General features: G+C 31.6%; 2 protein-coding genes and 1 long non-coding RNA gene across 5 annotated transcripts in view; 2 read left to right on the top strand and 1 right to left on the bottom strand.

Annotated features, from left to right (window-relative positions):
• Window positions 1-18: 18 nt before the first annotated feature.
• Window positions 19-1547, top strand: LOC146531498 (uncharacterized). Its single transcript, XR_014878777.1, has 3 exons — window positions 19-191; window positions 321-394; window positions 863-1547. It is a non-coding gene; the product is annotated as an uncharacterized LOC146531498 (long non-coding RNA).
• Window positions 1548-2275: 728 nt separating this feature from the next.
• Window positions 2276-16324, top strand: part of LOC146531496 (cytohesin-1-like) — a 44145-nt gene continuing 30096 nt past the window's right edge. Inside the window, exons 1-2 of one of the 3 annotated variants that reach the window (XM_085197972.1) lie at window positions 2276-2416; window positions 9957-10269. In XM_085197972.1, coding sequence (XP_085054098.1) covers window positions 10060-10269 — 210 coding nt within the window. In that variant the 5' untranslated portion in view covers window positions 2276-2416; window positions 9957-10059. Of the gene's footprint in view, window positions 2489-9956; window positions 10270-16324 lie in introns of all 3 variants that reach the window. The other 2 variants (XM_085197973.1, XM_085197974.1) reach the window with 2 other exon arrangements.
• Window positions 5800-7047, bottom strand: LOC146531497 (zinc finger BED domain-containing protein 4-like). Its single transcript, XM_085198571.1, has one exon. It carries the CDS (start codon window positions 7045-7047, stop codon window positions 5800-5802), a length of 1248 nt encoding a protein of 415 aa, XP_085054697.1.

Raw genomic sequence — 16324 nt, 5'->3', positions numbered from 1 at the left:
GATGATGAGTAGTGAACTAGTAAGTAGTCTGTAGAAACTAGTAAATAAATATGGCTGCCAGTCAATTTTAACGATGTAAACTTTTGTTTACTGTTTTTAGTAAATATAAGAAATGATAAGTGAATTTGAAAATTTGTCTCTTGGAGGAAATAATACTGCAACCAATCATGCAGACCCTTTTACTCATACGGGTAAACTTTCCATTATTAAGTCGATTTGTTACTTCTTGACCTCAATGTTTTACACTGTTAGGCAAGGCAACTTGTTTCAAAGTCATGTATGTGCTAATATCATTTTAGTACTTTTATGTTTTATTTCAGAGCTGACACCGGAGCAGCAAAAGACTTTGATTGACATACGAAGACGAAAAACAGAATTACTTTTGGAAATACAGGTTAGTACATAAAAACAGTTGTTGTTATCAAAATAAATCTTGATGATATTATTGAGAAAAAAGGTGTGTCACTTTTAGTACATTAAGTTTAGCATTAATATCAATATAAAACTACATATTGCTTCTCATTACATATTAATGCACTTTTGGTATGCCGATGCACATTCAATATGCAATTAGAACATATTTCCTGCTGTACCTACTTTCATTAAATTTTTAAAACTAAAGTATAAAACTTTGTATATTAGTTTATTATTAGTCAAATGTTAAGCATTAAATAAGAATGTTGTGTTTTCTTTACTTTATTATTACTGTGGCAAGTTTTTAAAAAAAAACTTATAATAAATCAAACTAATGATCACAACTTTATTGAAGAATTTCTCTAATTTTCCGAAAGATAGACTCAAACTGCAAAATGAAATACATTTAATAAATATTATATATATGTTTATTACATTATATTTTTAGGAGAATGAGAGAGCCTAGCGTTAGACACTCCGCTCTGCATTGTCCACCGAATTCTGGAGGTATTGCGTGTTGAGTGGCTGAACTCTACACTGAGCTTTATCTGAATACGCGAAAGAAGTAAAAAAATATTTAATTTTTACAACCTGTGGCATTAAGAGTCATACACTTGTGCCCCTGCACCTCAACTTTCGGAGAAGGCCTTCTTTGCTATATAAATATAATTTATGCCTTATTATGTACATGTGTAAATAAGTACAATATTTCCCATCTTGATTTATTGAGACCACTTTTACACAAAGATTTCAAAGAGAGCAAAAAGATTCAAAAGAAAAGTTTATATCAATATGTTTTAATATTATACAAATTTGAGGCCAATTTAAACAATAGAGGCATAAAGTGCAACATAGTACAAATGTCAACGCAACAGTTGTGTGTTGAATTTCCACTTATAGGAATGAAATAGTTAATATTTACATTTCATTGCTCTGGTAATGAGCCAAGAGGAGTGTCAAATTTTACCACTCAACACGATGCTTCAAGAAATTGAAGTGTGAAGTTAAAGAATTAGTGTCTTAACACTAGATTTCTATACTCCTGCCTAAATTACCTAGTTATTAGTACAGAATACCTGAATTATATACATTGTCGAGAAAAAATATACTTTTAGCTATATATAAATAAATAAATATAACGAAATAAAATAAATGAAAAATAAATATTGTGAAAATATATTTTATGAGGCCAGACATGGCACAGTAGCACAAAATGTGACTAAAATGGACTAGTAGGTTCAATCCTCATTCAAGGAAATGAAATATTTATTTAAGATTTTATTGTCATTCACTCTGGTGTCGAGGCAAAGCACACCATTGAGTTTGGTCACTCAACACGCAATGCCTCCAGATTTCGGCGTATAGTGGGAAATGGAGTGTCTTAACACTAGCTTCCCTCTGCCTACCCTGCAGCCTCTGCACCCTATATGCAGGATATAGCATGAAGCAGATTTTTTAATAGTTTATTATGTATAGGAATCATAAAGATTAAATATACTAGTCTTCCAAACAAGATTTCATCTCACAATCTCTCTTTATTCATAACATTTTATGTTTTACATAAAAACTTTTGAAATATAATCGATAAACTACTAAATGCCTTATTTCAATCATGGATAATTATTAAATCATGGTAATAATTATATATCCATATTTGTATAATATAAATTAAATCATAATTACTTTCTATATTCACATAATATACCTTAAATGGCCATGTACTCAGTAACCTCGCGTGCCCTTGACAGGGACGAAAAGTCCTTTACGGATTTTGGTAAACCGATAGATTCCGCCGGTCCTTCCATTCAAAATACTGCGGAGCGCAGTGACGTAGGCCGTCAATGCTCGGTTTACTACGACCGAAAGAGAGGTATGTAGTTTAGCCAGTCAGTCCCGGTACGCAAGGCACGGGCGGTCAGGCAGTAGCTGTCGGGCCGCGATACGGATATGTCGTGTGTGGTTTTTTATATCAGTTAAAAAGTGATCAAAATTCGCGGTTTTTGTAAGTTTCATAAAAACGTCGTAGAAATACGTAAAGTGGTGTTTCTGATAGGGTATTACGTTTTGGCGTAGTGTAGTGTCACATTTATTTTTGCCTGTTTAGTGATAAGGCTGATAAGTGGAAATTGCTATGACTGGCTCGTCGTCGTCATATTTTGTCTTTGATTGTGTTGGTTTATACTATAAGGGACTGGCCAAAATGTGGAGATATCGATATTTGTTTTGATTATCACATAGAGCGTATGTGATCTAAGTAGATGTCATTTATATCTTCTAATTTATTTAATTACAGTACCTAGCTTTCAGTCTTGTTAACCTTCATGCTTTAATGGAACTAATCTTTTAAGTAAATAAAATAGGTATTTTAGTTGTTTTAGTTAATTCATATCGTTCGTTAAAGGTATTTAGGTATTTAAGCCAAGCAATTACTGTATAGTGTATTATAATAAATTTACATTGTATTAAATACCCAAAGCACGCAGTTGCAATTTTATGGTAATGAACAACGTATTTTAATATCTAATGTTAAAGTTGATTTCCTTTTACATAACTGAATTACATGTAGTTTGTCATCGTATATTCTTCATTTTCCTTTATTTCATATAAACCTGTAATTTATTATAACAATTAATTGCAAAACATTTGTTAAACCATGTAGGTACGTTGTTTCGCATGAGTCATGGAACTTGACGGTACATCATTCATTGTAGTGTAGACATTATGTCAGAGCCCTTATCTTGTGTAAAGTCCATTAAATTTTTCTTCACGTGATTGTTTATCTGCTAAATATTTTTACACAAAATTATTAATCTATGGCAATAATCAAAACAAGTTTTTATGGAAATATTTTATTATTTTCATATGAAGGTAGTTTTAGTTTTTTTTTACATAGTTGAATTAAGAGATTGAAATTCTTATTATATCCGATTTTATATTAACTTGAAACACATTTTATGGTTAACGTTCATCAACCTTTATGACTTAGTCATTATATGATATTTTTCAAATGCATTATGCAGGGTTTTTTGTAAGTGGACAATGGACGCGATTCATCACTGTTATCAAGTTTCCTCTGTCTGTTTCCGGAGTAGCCGCATTGATAGCAACAAATGACACAAAAATCATTAAAACATAAATTTAAACAAAGAATAACGTTTAAATATTATTATTATATGTTATATGTTTAATATCCATTATTAATAATTAGCTATATTTAGCATATCATGATAAAACATATAAACACACGCTACAAAAATAGTAAAGATAAATATCAATCTAGAGACAATTGTCACTAGACATGGGCCGTAACGTCTTTTAAGCATAACCAGTTATCACTAGTTTCGGACACACGCGTAGCTAGTTTCAGAAACTAGTTATTTCTGTAACTAGTTACAAATGCTTCATAAGCAGTTGTAAGTTTAATACGATTACTTTTATAGTTATGATTACGAAAACGTTTTAGGTTAAATTACAATATCTAGGTACTAAAATGTAATTATTTATTAATTTATTTTATATACAATAATTTTTATACATTTTTTATTTACACTTTATTATATATATTTTTTAATATACAGAATTTTATATCGTTTTTCGCTGATCGCTATTTAATAATATTTGATGTATTTAATTACGGAGTAAAATTAAAATTCCAAATTATGTGGAAAAATTGATCAAATTTATTTAACACACAAGATATATACAAAAAAAGAGAGAATAATTTTACACTTACAGAATGGAAAAAGAAATTTAACAAAATTGCAAAAACTGACACGTAATGGAGAAAATAAGGTTTAAAATTGAATGAAACTTGAGGCCAGTCATATCGCAGAGGCACAAAGTGTGACTGTAAAACCGGCTGGTTATGGGTTCGATCCCACTCGAGGATATGAAATATTTATTTAAATTAATATTTCCATTTCTTCGCTCTGGTATCGAGGCAAGACGCAGCGTTGAGTTCTGCCACTCAACACGCAATGCCTCCAGAATTCGGCAGAAAGTGGGGAACGGAGTTTTACACTAGGTTCCATCTGCCTACCCTGCTATGTGTGGGAAACAGCGTGAAGCACAATTTATTTATTTATCAGGAAGCCAACGTTACTACAATAACTACAAAAAGAGGCTCATAAACTTAAACTTATAACATAAATACAGCTATAAATGTATAACTAGTAATGTGTAAAAATGTTAAATATAATATTATAATAAAGCTCGCTTAACACCTTAGATCTAAATGAAATTTTATAAAACAATATAAAGTTAACAATATAAAGTAATATAAAAACAATAATGTAATTAATATATATAATAAGAAAATTAGATATAATAATAAAGTAAAAAAGGGTACGGACCAAGCGTCTGTAGTGTTGAAATAAATAAATAATAAAAAAAACATAAACACAGCTTTAATTATAAAAAAATGAACTAAGTAAATATATTTTAATTTAAATTAAATTTTATTACTGAATATATCTAAATATAAAACAAAAGAATAACAAAATACAAAACCTAAATTTAAGATCTTAAAAAAATATAAAAATTGTAAGCTCAGTTATGAATTCTTTATGACGTACTTACTTATATAAAATATTTTGTCTGTTGAGCTTTTTACAAACGTAACGAATCATCAACGTTCTGCGATGTGATATTTTAACATATTATTATGTTTTAATAAGTCATCGTACTTCATGATCTCTGAAAGATAACATTTTTAAAAACTTTTTTTGAATTCGTTCTAATCAGTTTGTATGTGTTTCATAATATGGATTCCATATAGTTGAACAATATTCTAATTGACTCTTAATTAATGAATTAAATAAAATAATATCTTAACTGGAATTCTTAAAACTCTTAGTAGATCGCATAAAAAATTCCAACGTGCTTAAGATATACAAGTGTGAAGTGAACGTCGCAAGCGATTGTAACCGACTCTTTTAATAAATAATAAACATTAAGAAAGCTACGTCACGCATAGCAAAAAAAAACTCGGAACAGGTTAACAATTCATATGTGCTGCACAATGAAGTTCCGAGTTTGATTCTAATAAATATTTTTATAATTTTACATATTTATTTTAATTATATAGCTTGTAGAGGAAGTCATGGCGCAACGGCACACGGACGTGACTGTAACGCGACGGTTGCGGGTTCGATCCCCATTCGAGGAAATTAAATATTTATTTACATTTATATTTTCATTTCATCGCTCTGGTGTCGAGGCAGAGCATCGTTAACTTCCGCCTTTCAACACACAATGCCTCCAGAATTCGGCGGAAAGTGGTGAATGGAGTGTTTTAACACTAGGTTCCATCTGCCTACCCTGCTGTGTGCGGGCTTTGCGGGTATTTTATTATTCACACTTTTATGTATATATATATACTATTTATTAATTGAATCGATTTGGATCTAAATTAGAATTTAAATATGTCAATTGAGTCACTCTATTTGTTTTTAGTCGGGTGCGACGCTCATTTATCATCAGTCCAGCTTTACTAAATATCCGCTCACAAGGAACGGAAGTCGCAACAATATTGCCATATTGTTTTACTAAAACGGCTAGATTTGGGTATAAATGACTATTTGATCCCCACCAAGCCAACGGAGAATTAAACTTCCCGTTGTCGTCAAAGACTGGTAGAAACTCGTCATTAATGTAAGAGTCTACTTCTCTTATGGCACGTGATAATGGAGTGCCAGTTTGTTGCTGTTTGCCTATAAGAGAATCAAGTATTGCCCATGGTGAAAATTTATCTTTGGTGACTGGACCTGCTGTAGGAGCCACCGACGGTTGGTCAGAATAGCTTCGCCTATTAATATTTGCCGCTATCATTTCTTCAACTTTTTTTTTTATTCTAGATGCTTCTTGAGGATCTGAAAAAACATTATTTTTATACCTGGGATCCAGGAACGTACAAATGGAAAACGTTCCTCTCCTCTCCACCCCTTCGAAGCGGGTTTCCAATCCGGAATGAAGCACTGAAATTACCGATTTCGTTATGTCTGTGAAATTTTCAATCTTAAGTTGATCACACGATCCCTTAAGGCATCTAGTCATAACGATGATAGAACTAGCAGTGATATAATTTTCACCGCTCATCGCCTTAGTAGCTTCATCAAATGGTTTCAGCACTTTACAAAGTTCCGCGATCACGGTCCACTCTTCATTTGAAATAATTGGCAAGTCTTTTTTTAATACGGCTACTGTGGCACGAATGTAGCTTTCGAGTTCCACAAACCTCTCAATCATATGGTATGTGGAATTCCACCTGGTTGGAACATCTTGAATTAGGCGCTTTGGTATTAGGTCTGGTTTGTCTTGTGTTTGAGTTTTCAAAAGCTTCTCTAAGGCAATGGTACTTGTTTTGAAGTGGCGGACTATACATTTTACTTTATCTAGACTGTTTTGTACAATTTGTAGGCTATCTTGAACTATCAAATTAAGGGTGTGTCCGTAACACCCATAATGCTTCCAGCCCAAGTCTTTTATGGCTTTTTTAATATTTGGAGCATTATCACTTACAACAAAATTCACGTTCTTGGTGACATTCCACTCTTCAGTAGTTTCCAGAAGGGAATTTTGAATATTTGCACTACTGTGTGGACCTGTTAGTACTGCACATTTTAAAAGTACCATTTTCATCTGAAATTTTTTGTCAATATAATGTCCAGTTATGGCAAGGTATGCATCATTAACTCTAGATGTCCAGAGGTCTGTCGTTAAACATACATTTTCTATGTCTGAGATTTCTTTTTTTATTATTTCTGTTGTCTTATTATACAAATTAGGTATTAAAATATTAGATATCGTTTTTCTTGATGGCAATTGATAGCCGGGTATCCATCGAGCGAACTTTTTAAATGCCCGTTCTTCAACCAAAGAAAATGGGTGATAACTATCAATAAATAACTCTATTAAATCATTATCTATTTTTCTTTTTGTATCTAGCAAAATTTTTTTCGTCGTGCCATACCTTTCAATCCGCTGTTGAGATGAACGGTGGGACGTGGATAACAAGGTAGAGGAACCAGGTAGTGACGATGAAGTACAAGGCTGTACAGATTGGTCTGCTGCAATATTTACTGTATGTGGTACCTGGTTTAATTGAATAGGAGCACGTAAATTTAATTGAGTCGTAGAGACTTGCTCATAAGCGCTTAAGTGTTTTCGTTTCAAATGTATTTTTAAATTAGCCGTCGAGCTTTTATAACTGTAAATTTCTCCACAAATATTACACTTGGCTTTTTTTTCTAAAACGTCATTTTTTGTAAAAAAATCCCATAAAACACTTAAATTTGCGCGCGACATTTTTCTTTTAAAACTTAAAAATAGTTATAAAAAAAATAAACGTAATCTAAATCTTCTTATTATTAAATTGTTTTTCATTAAGTTCACTAAGTTTATAAAAAAAAATCATTTACACTTTATATACTTTATAAAAGACGTAATAATAACTACACCAAAACACTTTGTTCACAATTCAAGTCAACGACTTTCGTTAATCGCCACTTGGCACTTATTAACTGCCTAAATTTCTAAAACTAAAATTTAAAAATACGGCAAAGGGATATTTACACTTCATAGGGATGTAGTTAATAAAGTAAAATCATTAGGGATTTATTTATTACATTTTTTTTTAAAATTTCACTCTGTATCCCTCACATATCAGGGTGGGTAGAGGGAACCTAGGAATGCAGAACTTGAAAAATATCAAATATTTAATTTCCTCGAGTGGGAATCGAACCCATAACCAATCGCGTTTACAATTGTACGCTTGTGCCTTGACGGGCATTTTTTTTTATTTCACACATTTAAATATTCAATAGACATAGTTTACATTACACTTCATTATTTTTCAAGTTACTTTATTAAAATTCTGTTTAATGATTAAACGCTATACGTGGTACGACTAAATTTTGCAAGTGTAAATATGTTTATCCACAAATTTCTCGGAAACTAAAGTCATATCAAGGTGATCGTTTTTTATTTAAAAAGTTGGTTAAGTAGTTTCTGATATATACAATATTTGTGGAATATTTCTGGAAGGTTTTATATAATAAATTTTTATTCACTTATTTTACTTTTTCAGTTATTAGATCTTTAAAAAGGGATAGTTGTTTAATTTAAATTACTTACTAATAAAAAATAACGCTTAATACGTTTAAGGCTCTTTTTTAACTTTCAAAAATTTTATTTATGGTTTGTTTAATTCCGTAAAATTTAACGTGAGCATTTACAATTTTGGTCCCATGGGCGTGTAATAAAAATATGTTTTTGTTTTAATTATCGATATAAAAATAATATCGATCAAATTGCATACAAGTTCAACTAAAAAAGAGGCGGCAGCCTCTTTTTTCTTGCAGAATGTACTGAAATAGAGCGAGATGCAACTATACTAGTGTTGGTGTAACTGTTAAAAATAATATAGTTTCTTTTCGAATTTTTAAAAAAATTATGCATAATTTAGTTTAATTTTATACAATTTAACTTGTGCGATTACATTTTAAATCGCTTTTTCGTTTCATTTCGTGTGTGATAATAAAACATGTTTTTATTTTAATTATCAATATAAAATAATATTCGATCAAATTGCATAAACGCATACATATTAAACTACTGCTATCTCTTTTTTTCTTGCGGAACGTACCAAAATAGAGCGAGATGGAACTAAGTAAGTGTCAATATAGCTATTAAAAATAATATGGTTTTTCTTGAAATTTTCATAAATATTATTTATAGTTTAACTTCTGCATTTAAATTTTAGAATCGCTTTTTCGTTTCATTGCGTGTATAATACAAAAAAGTACAATGTTTTGGTTCCAGTAATCGATATAAAAAAATATGCGATCAAATTCGCCTATTTTCGTCTCTTTTTTTCTCGCGGCACGTACTATAATAGAGCGAGATACAAGTGTGCTAGTGTCGATGTAACTTGATTAATGCTTACTGCTTACTCTCATGAAACTACGTATGTGAAATAATGGTTATGTGTACAGACACATGACCACAACATAACATGTGCGTAGTTTCGAATAACCGCGTAGCTCCGACTCACGACATAACTAGTTTCGATGACAGCCCGAAACTAGTTATGCCGTGATTTGGCTTGTAAGCAGTTTCTGAAACTAGTGACGCTACGTAACGCCCATGTCTAATTGTCACAGACGTCGTAACCACGAAAGATAATCTACGTATAGTTGTCACGTTGCCAAACTCGGCGCCCGCGCCTCTCTTCAGTCGAGTGCGTTCCTTAGAGGGAAGTGTATGGCGCGCGATGTGCCTGCACGTGCGGCTGCTGTGCGGTGCGCTCTGGTGGCCGTTGAGGAAGCGGTGCACCCACGACGACGGTTACGATCAGGTCTGTCAGATCAGCTCATAGGTTCTCCGCTTGCCAATGCACTGTCAAACCTATATCGTATAGCTTCCACTTGTATTTTTGGTAAAGACAGGTCGATGAGTCTTATACATATTATTATTATATAGTCGAGCACTTTTCACTTATTTCGCTTTGTTGACGCCAGTTTATTTATCGATAATGCTTCTAGGTTTTGTGTGACTCAGCTTCGCTAGTACAAACTTGTTATTGAGTGTAAGGTACCACGTTGTGGTATTTTGTGATGTGCTGTGTGTGCTAGTGCTCCTCGAGTTATGTTCATCAAGGCCGCGCCCGTGGCCACCGAGGAGGAGCGTCGCGGTTCAGTGTCGAATTGGTTCTCGTCTCTGAGACGTGGGGGCAGGCGGAAACGGGAGGACAGTGGGGTTCCCGCGGGCTATGGATCGCTAGGCAGACGCAAAGATGGGGGGCAGCCGCGCGGCAAGACCAGATCGGCGTGGGACCTCACCACCGTCACAAGACTGGTCTGTATAATAACCCTTCATTTGAAGTCGGCTAAACAGTAATTTCACTATCTTTTAGTGAAAGGCGTTTTGAATGCACACCACTGGAGACTACAATTCTGGCATTAGTCCAAGTGCGCTGGATCGATCTCGCTTTAGAGTCTGCGTGTGAAACGATTGCCGCATAAGTTTGGGGACTTAATTTTATTATTATCTCGCCCCTACGTCATTAAAAGTTCAATTAACTTTCTTTCTGGTGCCTACTTTACAAATTATATTACATTTTCAATAAAATCTAATATAAATTGTTAAAGGTCATATTAAATTTCAAATTTAAAATCATATTTATTATAAACTATAAATATAAATATATTTATTACGTTTATTTAAGAGAGTTCTAAATACTTTAAAAAAAAATCCAAAAAATGAGCTTAAATTCCGCTACGTTAAAATCTTTAATTTTTTCTAAGTGTGGAATACTTTAAAAATGTAAAATCTTTAAATTTTCTCAAAAATTGTTACTCCATTTACCTATAGGTAAATGGAGTAACAATTGTACAAGTGGTATTCTCCAGCATTCTCCAATAATAATATTACAATTTAACACGCACGCCTAATTTGCACGACAAACACGTACACAGGCTGTTTAAAGAAGGCTATTGTTTTGTTTTCTGTTTAGCGACGGCGCCGCCCGTAGTAGTATGTACGAAAGTATCCGCATTGATTGCGGTCGCCGATCGTGACTCACGTCATATGTTTTCAAAGGCAGACGCTAACTTGTGTTGGGTGCCATATACTGCACGCTAGAAGGAAAGAACGACTTTTATGTTTGAAATTATTTACTTTAGGTGTATTAGCTTAATAAGGCCCGTATTTGTAATCGCTGTCAATTTTGAGATCGATCTTGAGATGCCGTTTTTATTGATAAATTATAATTCGAAAATGGAAACGGCATCTCAAAATTGATCTCAGAGATGAGAGTGGTTTGTGAATACGGGCCTAAAATTGATTGGCAAGTTTGTTATATTTATACAAAATAATAAATTGTGTTTAGTGGGTTTGAGTATCAGAATGATATCTGTATTTTTTATTTTGTCTGTAGAAATGCAATGCTTGAAAAGTAGTATTCGACTTTTTCTTGTTCAACTTTTATATAAAAGTTCTCTTTGATTAAGAAACATCTTTCTTTAATAATACGATAGATTTTTATACTTATATAAAAATTTTTCAAATGATATGAAATGAAATGAAATAAATGTTTCATATATTTATAATTATAAAAATAAATTATAAATATATGAAACATTTTACACAATTGTAAATTGAATGTAAATGAAATCATTAATAATTATCTAATTAAGTTATCATTTTGCTAATTATCTTAATAAGTTATATGTTAAAACGTCTCCAGAAGATCGCTCACCTTTTAAGTTAAGATATGTAACTGCGCAAATCGTGAGAGAATGTATCAAGGCCTAATCTAAATATCCATAAAATCATTTGAAAAAGAATCTTTGAATTACATTTAAAAATAAAAATACGTCACATTTAATTTCTTTATCCGGAGTGAAATTTATTTTCTATTGTACCACTATAATATGGTAACTCTCAGAGGACAAGATGAAAAGAATAATGAAAATATTTGCTATAAGCACATTAGATGAGAACTTGCTTTATATTCTCCATTCTGTCATTATATTACAGGCAAAACAAATTATTCATTCATTAAATTATTCATTCTGGGTTTCCCCAAATGCGTCATTTCTAGATCTTAAGATATTATTAGTAATAAACGGTACCTTGGTTATTGGTAAAGTAAACAAAAATGTATTTGTTACTAATGAAAATCTTTTCATAAATACGTCATTTCCCTTTGTGTGTCGGCTTGCTTTGAATTTACTTTAAAAATTCATATGTGGTCTAGATTATTCCTTTCGTGCACTGTTGAACGAGGACGTTGTCACAGAGAAATATTTTTTCGTTTCGAAAGAGAACCAGATTTGTGTTTGAGCTGCAATCCTTTCATTAAGATGATTGTACTGCCCTACATTTATTATACATATTATACATTGTTAATAGAAAAATATGCATTATTATTTATTGTAATATAGACTTTTATTGTTGGCATATATTAATAAAATTATCATAGTCCCCATGGATCATTTATTAAATATACTGAGTTATAACAATAGGCTTCAGGTGTAATATCTAGACAAAGAGTTATTTAAAGAAGTACTAGTTTGTCACCAAATGTTCAAAATGTTTTATTGGTTGTTCATAATTAAATTGTTTTTTTTTGTTCCACGATTAATCTTTTACAAATGTACAGGAATTAACTTTCAAAATCTTTAAAAATATATTTTTCTTTATTATTTATGATGAAATTAGCAATATCGGGCGCCTGGGCAAGCGAATTTCTAGTGTTATGAATAAAAGTATAGTTCAAAATGAAGATCTCAAACAAATATACACGTAGTTACTTACAGTGACTCGGCCTTACCTCTTCATCATTGTTGCGTTAATCAAAAAGATGTATTAACTCTTAAGAACAAGGTTGGTACTCGTTTATCACTGGTATGTGAATTACTGCAAATGTTCTTACTCTCTGCTCCATATTTAGGTGTGTATCCTAAGTACAGCTTATGCAAATTTATGGCAACACTTGAAATGTAACTTGTAACTTCAAAGTTTCTTCTAAATTTAAATTATATTTCATTTTAATTTGCATTATCTGTATTGAATATATTTTAGATTTTCAATGTGCAGCACATGGCAAGTTGTTTATATCATGAGTTAATTGATATCTTTGTATATAATCTGCAAGTATTTTTACCATTAAAACTTGGACTTGCGTTTACATTTTAGGATTTTTGCCAATGTTATTAACAGAGTTTGCCAGGTTTTCTTTACTGAGCGTGGGCTCGCGGCCAAGGGTCATTTGCCTGTTTGCTGAATTAATTCATATATACAACCTGTATTGATTAAAGATATATTTAATGTTTTAGGAAAAAATACTTCTCTTCTCTAATTGATTGACATTTCATGAAAGCTACTCTTTTATACCAGTATTTCTGACTTTCCTTACGTGACTTTTCTTATAAATTGTTGAGTTTCCTCGTACAGCTTGTTAAATTCAATAAAATACGTATAAACGAAATTGTGAATGTGCTCCTGGCTGATTGCTTGTGAGCGGGGAGGTGCTTTGACCTTGCCGGGGAAAGGGGGTCTTGCGAACGTACTGCACGGTCACCGACTTGACAAACGAGTTAGCTTGCATTGCTTCATAATGAGTGTACTAGACTTAGATGGTTTTGATAATTTTATTGAGAATATAAGTAACTATAATTTATATCTATATGAATTTTCAATTTAAAAGAAATGTTTTTAATCTCTGTTCTTTTTAATTTTATAAGTATTATTGGACTTGTTTAATTTGAATAACCACGTTCACCAGTCACCCTAACAGTTGTTGTATCGTTAATTGCTTTGTTTCTAAGGAAAAAATATAGATTTAGAATGTGTTAAGAACGTGACATGTATGTGAATTACAACATTATTGGCAATTTAATTAGTGCAGTATTCATTTACAATAAAATATTAACATTTTTAATTAAAATATAAAATTATAAAATTAAAATATAAAAATGATTTCGTAGTTTTTTATTTATATACTAATATTTATCAGTTATATTTTTTTTATAGTTTTACAAAATATGGAATATACCTAGTTTATAAATGTATTTTCTGTAAAGTATCAATATTTATATATTTTCAAAGACAAAGAACTTATTTAAACAAGTCTTATTTTTATCTCAGTTTAGTGGTAAATATTCGAAGCTTGTTGGTGATGTGAAGGATTTCTATGAAAATATGTTTATTGTTTATGGTGTTGTTTTCTACAGTACTATTTAACTATTTCATTTCACCCTTACGCCATTATGAGCCAGCTATTTTTAGATGGACAGAAAACATACATTGGCCTATAAGAGCTTTGACAAGTGTTTCGGCATGTTTTATGTCAATGCGTTGTGTGCACTTTTCGTATATTTTGTTAAAATAAATAAACAACAAGACCAGTCGGGGGCACAAGCGTGCGAATGTATACGCGACAGGTTGTGGGTTCGGTTCCCACTCGAGGAAGTGAAATATTTCCATTTGCTCGGTCTGGTAACGAAGCAAAGCGCCACGTTGAGTTTCCGGCAACACGCAATGCCTCAAGAATTCAGCGGGAAGTGGGTAACAGAAATGTTAATGTGGAACGGAGTGTAATAATACTAGGTTCCCTCTGCTTACCCTGTAAAAAAGACAACATACATATATAGGTGTAGTAAAAAATAAATAAAAAAAAAGTATTAAATTTTTAGCTTCGTTTTATAGTTATAAAATTGTTGATCGTTGTCGTTAAATATTGAGTTTTATTTTAATAAAAGCAGGTTATTTTTTCTGTCACGCGTAAATGGATAAGATACAAGATACTTAGTTACCAAAAAAAAACAATTATATGTTCAAAATTTGTCTGCTTAACTAGTTAAAATTTTATTATTAACATGAATTTAATCCTTAAAATACCTTTATTATTTTCGCATTAGAGTAATTCTATATATAGTACCTAAGTAAACGATCAAAGATATTTTTTTGAAGACAAAATGAAAGAACGTTACATAAAAAAATATAATATGGAACAGAAATTTAAGTTATTAGCTATAATATACAATACACAAGTCCTTGATATGGATTTGAATTCAGTTATTAAAAATGTAGACACGATGTCGTGAGATAAAATGCTCTTAGACTGAGTCTAACTGAGTAACACATGTCGGCTCAAATGGGTTATATTCATCGCTCATTGTCGGTATTAATCAATAGTTTCTGAGAATATGTTTCGCATTCCTACTGTATGATGTCAAATAGCTGCTTAAATTATAATTTTTAACAAAATACAACCGGCTTTTTCAATTTCAACCGGATCCCCTAAACAGAACCTAATCAATTCATTAAACTACCCTTAAAGTGCATATTTTCCAATAAAAAAAAAATCATCGTAATCGGTTGGCGGGATATTGAGTTATTCGTTCATTTGTCGCGCACATACTTAATGCAAATTTATGACTTATGTGATTTTCTCTTGGATATAACATTATCAAAAATGGACCAAATGAATATGGGACCACACGGGAAGCTCACCCAGTCATAAGTTCTGAGGTACCTTTAATCATAAAAAAATACAGTCGAATTATATATAACCTCCTTTTCTTACAGAAGTCGGTTAAAAAATCGACGTCGATTCTCCAGCGTTGTATTCTCTCTGTAAACTAGTACTAATAAAATGATGTATACAGTGTGTAATGTAACGGTCACGGTCAGTTGTAGACATGGGCCGTAACGTCTTTTAAGCATAACCAGTTATCACTAGTTTCGGACACACGCGTAGCTAGTTTCAGAAACTAGTTATTTCTGTAACTAGTTACAAATGCTTCATAAGCAGTTGTAAGTTTAATACGATTACTTTTATAGTTATGATTACGAAAACGTTTTAGGTTAAATTACAATATCTAGGTACTAAAATGTAATTATTTATTAATTTATTTTATATACAATAATTTTTATACATTTTTTATTTACACTTTATTATATATATTTTTTAATATACAGAATTTTATATCGTTTTTCGCTGATCGCTATTTAATAATATTTGATGTATTTAATTACGGAGTAAAATTAAAATTCCAAATTATGTGGAAAAATTGATCAAATTTATTTAACACACAAGATATATACAAAAAAAGAGAGAATAATTTTACACTTACAGAATGGAAAAAGAAATTTAACAAAATTGCAAAAACTGACACGTAATGGAGAAAATAAGGTTTAAAATTGAATGAAACTTGAGGCCAGTCATATCGCAGAGGCACAAAGTGTGACTGTAAAACCGGCTGGTTATGGGTTCGATCCCACTCGAGGATATGAAATATTTATTTAAATTAATATTTCCATTTCTTCGCTCTGGTATCGAGGCAAGACGCAGCGTTGAGTTCTGCCACTCAACACGCAATGCCTCCAGAATTCGGCAGAAAGT

Source organism: Heliconius melpomene, chromosome 15, assembly GCF_056956725.1.
Source record: "Heliconius melpomene rosina isolate 202511_hmr_F chromosome 15, ASM5695672v1, whole genome shotgun sequence".
Classification (NCBI taxonomy): Eukaryota; Metazoa; Arthropoda; class Insecta; order Lepidoptera; family Nymphalidae; genus Heliconius; species Heliconius melpomene.
This window is presented reverse-complemented; position numbering and strand designations above follow the sequence as displayed.

Coding starts and splice junctions, on each gene's coding strand:
- LOC146531497 (XM_085198571.1), bottom strand. CDS start 7,047: ATGGTACTTTTAAAATGTGCAGTACTAACAGGTCCACACAGTAGTGCA.